The 6,436-nt window shown below is 33.6% G+C and overlaps 3 protein-coding genes across 4 annotated transcripts in view; 2 read left to right on the forward strand and 1 right to left on the reverse strand.

The window, feature by feature from the left end:
- Nucleotides 1–258: 258 nt before the first annotated feature.
- LOC107003226 (glutelin type-D 1) lies at nt 259–2,096 on the reverse strand. Its single transcript, XM_015201521.2, has 3 exons — nt 1,797–2,096; nt 673–1,393; nt 259–588 (listed from the first exon to the last, which is right to left on the reverse strand). The coding sequence occupies exons 1-3, from the start codon at nt 1,990–1,992 to the stop codon at nt 435–437; spliced, it is 1,071 nt and encodes a 356-aa protein (XP_015057007.1). The 5' UTR covers nt 1,993–2,096; the 3' UTR covers nt 259–434.
- A 1,656-nt stretch (nt 2,097–3,752) lies between these two features.
- Nucleotides 3,753–5,128, forward strand: LOC107004324 (glutelin type-D 1-like). Its single transcript, XM_015202545.2, has 3 exons — nt 3,753–3,962; nt 4,031–4,751; nt 4,851–5,128. Exons 1-3 carry the CDS (start codon nt 3,767–3,769, stop codon nt 5,002–5,004), a joined length of 1,071 nt encoding a protein of 356 aa, XP_015058031.1. The 5' UTR covers nt 3,753–3,766; the 3' UTR covers nt 5,005–5,128.
- A 222-nt stretch (nt 5,129–5,350) lies between these two features.
- LOC107003358 (DNA repair protein RAD51 homolog 4) overlaps nt 5,351–6,436 on the forward strand; it is a 6,101-nt gene continuing 5,015 nt past the window's right edge. For both annotated transcript variants that reach the window (XM_015201677.2, XM_027912865.1), the window contains exon 1: nt 5,351–5,534. In XM_015201677.2, the coding sequence (XP_015057163.1) occupies nt 5,447–5,534 (88 nt within the window). In that variant the 5' untranslated portion in view covers nt 5,351–5,446. The remainder of the gene's footprint in view (nt 5,535–6,436) is intronic.

A 6,436-nucleotide genomic window follows, 5' to 3' on the forward strand; every position in this document is an offset into this window, starting at 1 on the left:
TTTCAAAAATAAAATAATCAAATATAAATATAATATTTTCATTTAGTATAAGAATAAAATGGGTAATTCAACTTTACATCTTGGAGCTTCCCACTTTATAATATAATATGATTAGTATATGTGATTACTTGATATTAAAATGAGATCCTTGATAGTTGAATTCAAGCATTTTCTAATATCAAATGGTACAAAATTATAACTAGCGTTATTCTTGTAACGTTCGCACAAAAAAAGTGCATTAAAAGTAAAAGTCTATGATGCCATAACAATAGAGTAGATCAATAGATATTTCAAAATTATATAAAAGTTGGAAAAGTACAAGGGAAGTCAAATTTTATAACCAAATAAAAGAGCAACTAAATTATGTAAAGATAAAGATAGTTGGAGACAAGATAAGTAAATCTAAGAGAGCCACAATTAATTCCCAGAGCAACTCAGTTTGGTGGCGGGAAGAAAATCTCTTCTGCACTTCTCTTGGAGCTGAATAGCTTCTCCACATCAGGTGAGACCTTAAAAGCAGCCTGCAGCACTTGTGGGGATAGAGCCTTCCAGGTTGAAGTCTTTCCAGCCAAGTGAGTGAATATTGGACTGTCAAATAACAAGATAGTTAGTTTTAAGTGAGAATCTGAATTATAATTTAACAACATCAACAATGTACAAAAACAAACATACTTTGGGGTAGTGATGATGGAGAACCAATCCATCCCATCAGGATCACCAATTTTTGAGACAACACAGAACCTTGGAACAATGAACAGATTACCGGCTTTGAGGTGTGCTTCCAGAACACGCTTACCATCAGGGCCAACAACCTCAACTCGACCACTGCCTCTCACAATGTAAGTAACCTGAAGGGCTGAGTCACATGAAAAACCGGGAGAGCACATAGCACTTCCATCCAACCTAACAAGATCAGCACCAAGTCCAACTTCACCAACCAATGGCAAGTTCTTGGTATTCAAAACAACCACCTTTCCACCACCCTTGATATCCACATCCAATGGGGCTTCCTCACAGTTGACAACCATGCCATCCCTGTTGGAATGCTTAGGCTCAGGCATTTGGAACCCTGCATCCAGCTTCACAATCCCCTTAGCAGTCTGGGAGCTAACTAGAGTCTTAGCAACACTCTCTTCAACATCCCATGCCCTGCTAACAAACTCAGTTGAGAAACCAGTGAAAATCCCGTTGGAGCCTGTCAAGTACATGTCAGTGAAGGAACCAGCCTTGTGTGCAGTTTTGGTATCACCAAGGAAGAGAAGCACAAGTTCCGTATCCTCTTTGTTGTACCACCATGTTACAACACCAAAAGGAAGAGCAATAGCATCACCCTTCTTAATGGCTATCACCTTCTCTTCTTTCTCAGGAAGAACAATTCCAGCAACTCCACAGCCTGATCACATAATACCCAATGCTTAATTATGAAAAAACGTTTTAACAGTATAGATGAAAACAAACTTCTAATTGCCACCGTTTCAATGTTTATGGAAAAAAAACAGGATTTACATACAGTAACAGAGATGAACCCAAAGCAATCAAAGACTAATCTAACCCATAAACTCAAACAAGTAAAATTCCATCAAAACAAAACAAAACCCAATGATTCATAAACAGAAACCCCAAATAAAAATTTCGTCTACAGATCAAAAATTGAAGAAGAACCCACAAATCAAAACAACAAAATCCATGTCGCGAATAGAGTATTAACTATAAAAGCAAAAAAAACACAATAAACCCGCAGAAAAAGAAAACCGTTACGATTACCAGCATAAAAAAAAAAAGCCCCAAATTGTTACCTTGAAGAACATAAGCGACCTTAGCAGAATCAGAGTAACGAGGCAAAGCAAATCCATTCTTTGACAGAGCAATTTTGGCAGCGCCAATATTTCCTTCCTTCAACATGGGAAGCTCACTAGGGCACCATGCATGATAAGAACCACCATCTCCTCCATAAATTTGCTTAGCCAACTTTGGGGTTAGATCAACATCCATATCTCTCTTAATCAATCAAGAACAACTAGAGAATCGATTCGTAATTAGTTCAAGCAGAAACAGAGAAGAGAAGCAGATGATTGTAAGCTCAATGGAAGTTTGGTATTTATAGACCGAAGATTTTCACTTTCAAAATTATGTAGGATTAGGACTTTAATTAAATTAAAGATAAGCAAGGATTAGGACTTTAATAATATTAAAGATTAGTACGATTAGGACTTAAATTAAATTAAAGAGTTTGTGATTATACTGATCAGGAATTTGAGAGTTTTAGGAGGTAATGGTCTGTCACTAAACAGAATAAAAGTGTGATTAGGAGACGTGACTTATTGGTGGAAAATAATAACAAATTAAGAAAAATATTTCATGTGGATTATTTTTTAAATTAATTTGTCGGTTATTAAATATATATAATTTTTGTTTCCAACAGAATTTTATTAAAAAACTATCCATGTTGTAAAGTCTTTTGCTATTAATTTAATTGAAGTCTAATTTTATATTTGTAAATAAAACACAATATGCATAAGTATATCTTTTAAATTGATTTTCTTCGTATTTATTTTTTTCAATTTTTAAATACGTATAACTATACATTTAAATTTATAAATACCATATAGGATGTCACTTATGATGTGTCTATCTATTTGTTAAAATAAATATATATATATATATATATATATATATATAAATTATTATGAGCTTACTTGCTAAATTATAAAAAGACTATTTTAAAGGTTTAGTTTGGTGTCTCCAATCAAATGACGTAACATGTTAAAATGACATATGTAATTAAATTAAAGACCAATAAAAAAAATAAGTTACATGCGACATGTTTTAATTAATTAAATATCAAAATTTTAATTTTATATAAATATATTGTTTGAAAATAACTTAATTTAACATAACATAAGTTTTTAAAATCTCATCCTAATATCTTTTAAGTTTTAGATGATATGATTATATGATATATATATGAAAAGATTATCAATTCAAATTTTATTATGTAATTGATCATGATTAAAAGTTAAATCTATGATTGAAGTAACATGCTCGAACATAATCTAATAAAAAATAAAATTTATTTTTAAGAAATGTAAAATTTAAAATAAAGTGAATCCGCAATTCAGTTTTAAAGTAATATGAATCAACAAAAATAATACTCTAGGAAACTAAATATTAAAATATTGCATTAGCTTACGAATATTCAATTGAAAATAACTTTTGAATAGCAAGCTAAATAAATTTTCTCGAATTATGATAAATAATTTAATACGAAGCAAGCAATTTCATCTAGTGTTAAACATTAACATGCACCCTATTTCTGTTGTCCACCAGTATTTATCAATTTTGAATGTTACAAGTTTATTAAAAGATAACAATTAAAACGAGAATTTTGTTATACTATTTGTATTTATTGTTTACTTTTATATAACTTCAAAAATATAGTTGAATAATTAATATTAAAGTATAAAATATTTTGAAAATATATTTTTAATACAGAAATGAATTTAGGGATAAAAGTATATAGAAGTGAATGAATGGATAAGCATGTAAAAATAATAAACTGTAATATTAAAGTGGATAATAATTAAGTAAAAGTTTAGCCAAGTAATAATTAGGTTTGAATATTTCAGTTTAACTAAAACTGTAATTCCGCAAAGCCCTTATTCATCTACAATACTGTTTCCATCAGTAACGGAATGCAACTCATTTTTCAGTTTATAAATAGCAAAAGTGTGATGATTGAGTTCACCGACAATTACTAATTCATAATATGGATATTGATCTAACCCCCAAGTTGGCTAAGCAAGTTTATGGAGGAGATGGTGGTTCTTATCATGCATGGTGTCCTAATGAGCTTCCCATGTTGAAGCAAGGAAATATTGGCGCTGCCAAACTTGCTCTTACAAAGAATGGATTTGCTTTGCCTCGTTACTCTGATTCCGCTAAGGTCGCCTATGTTCTTCAAGGTAACAATTTATTTTGGGAATCCTGTTGTTTGTGATATCCTGGTCTTAATTACATTACATTGGATCAGGTAGTGGAGTTGCTGGAATTGTTCTACCGGAAAAAGACGAAAAGGTGGTAGCCATTAAGAAGGGTGATTCTATTGCCCTTCCTTTTGGTGTTGTAACATGGTGGTACAACAAAGAGGACCCTGAACTTGTGATTCTCTTCCTTGGTGATACCAAAACTGCACACAAGGCTGGTTCATTTACTGACATGTACTTGACCGGCTCCAATGGGATTTTCACAGGTTTCTCAACTGAGTTTGTTAGCAGGGCATGGGATGTAGAAGAGAGTGTTGCTAAGACTCTAGTTAGCTCCCAGACTGCCAAGGGGATTGTGAAGCTGGATGCAGGGTTCCAAATGCCTGAGCCTAAGCAAGCCAACAGGGATGGCATGGTTCTCAACTGTGAGGAAGCTCCATTGGATGTGGATATCAAGGGTGGTGGAAGGGTGGTTGTTTTGAACACCAAGAACTTGCCATTGGTTGGAGAAGTTGGAACGGGTGCTGATCTTGTTAGGTTGAACGCAAGTGCTATGTGCTCTCCTGGTTTCTCCTGTGACTCAGCCCTACAAGTGACCTACATTGTGAGAGGCAGTGGCCGAGTTCAGGTGGTTGGCCCTGATGGTAAGCGTATACTTGAAACACATCTCAAGCCTGGTAATCTATTCATTGTTCCGAGGTTCTGCGTTGTCTCCAAGATTGCTGACCCTGATGGCATGGATTGGTTCTCCATCATCACTACGCCCAAGTATGTATATATATTTTTAATTCACATTGGTTGATTATATTATGCTAGTATATTATTTTTAAAATAGATTCTAACCTTGCATTTGTTATAATGTAACAGCCCAAAGTTCACAAACTTGGCTGGAAAGGTTTCACCATGGAAGTCTCTATCCCCACAAGTTCTGCAGGCCTCTTTCAAGGTTGCACCAGAGGTACAGAAGCACTTCAGCTCCAAGAGAAGTGCAGAAGAGGTGTTCTTCCCACCACCAAACTAAACTCATCTGATTCATGTAATAAGTTGTTAGCTACAGTTTCCCGAATTGTCGTTATTGTTCTAGACCTTATGCTCAAGCTCTTCAAGTTTTTACAATAATATAGTAATTGATCTTCTGTTATTAAGTTTTAACTTCAAACAACTTATTTTCTCTTTAAGCTCATGATTATTAGAGTCAATCCACTAATCAAGAGTAGCAACATATTTTTAAAAATATTATTCATGTGAATTTATATTAAATTAATATAATATTATTTGTTGAAGCTACCATTCACCAAATCCTTTGTTTAGCCGAACGGAATTAACAAATCTTAATTCTTCATGAATACTTAATTACTTTTCCTATGAACATTTAAAAAAAAAAAACATTTCACGGCCTTCCCTCCATCCCCGCCAAAGAATAAAGGTGAAAAACTGGGGAATTGAGAAAATTGGAAAAATTGATGGCGGCATTGATGTATTTGGAGTGTGATTACCCATTAATTGACTCCGATTTCCGCAATTTCTGTGCTTCTCACAACATTATTTCAGGTTTCTTTTTCTCTATACTCTTATTTATACCAACAACAATTTGTTCTACCATGTTATCTTCCATATATAAATATATTGTGTGGATTAAGGATTTGAAGCTTATGGGCTGATGTAATAATCTCAATTTGATAACTGAGTTCACAATCAAATATGAGCAAAACCTAAGGGCTAAGACTTAGCTAGCGATTGACCATAGATTTAGTGGAAACTTGAAAAAAAAAAATACTTTTGGGATTTCACTTCTTTTTTTTTTTTTTGACATTTTGTGAGTGCAACTTGAGGGCCGGTTGGTTTGGGCTAGTTTATGGAACTTGAGATTTTTCAAATTATTTTTTATAAAATCTACTCTCAAAATCTATGGTCAAATGGGAACTTAGTTGGTGTCATTTTTAGAGGCCAACTTCATTCCAATATCTTAATGCTGATATTATTTTGGGAAAATTGTCCTGTTAAACTACAACCTTTATTGTCACTTACCCTAAAAGATAAACAACTGATTTTGTCAACTTATGCAACTGCTACACCAGTTTCATCTTTACCTGAGAAGTGATACTACTTTCATATAGAGGGAAGCTCATTTTAGATCGAAATTTATGCTTTTGATATGGAGGAACATGTATTATAACTATATTGGGGGTTATCCTCTCTCTTTGTTGATCTATATTTTGGTTTGATTGTGTGAGAAGAGATGACTATCTTTAAAATGACAAAATGGTGCATGTCATGGGTTTGAACCATGTCACAGATAGCCTAGTGTTTAAATGGAGAAAGGTAGAGTGAATCCATTATCCAGCAGGTTTCAAACTGTGCACCAACCGCCCCTCGAGAATTTCTCAATTATCAAGAAAATATCAAAGATGTATAGGAGTTGGTTGTTGTTGTTGGTAGGGGGGGGGGGGGGG

The sequence above is a fragment of the Solanum pennellii genome, chromosome 11 (assembly GCF_001406875.1).
Source record: "Solanum pennellii chromosome 11, SPENNV200".
In the NCBI taxonomy this organism is placed as follows: Eukaryota; Viridiplantae; Streptophyta; class Magnoliopsida; order Solanales; family Solanaceae; genus Solanum; species Solanum pennellii.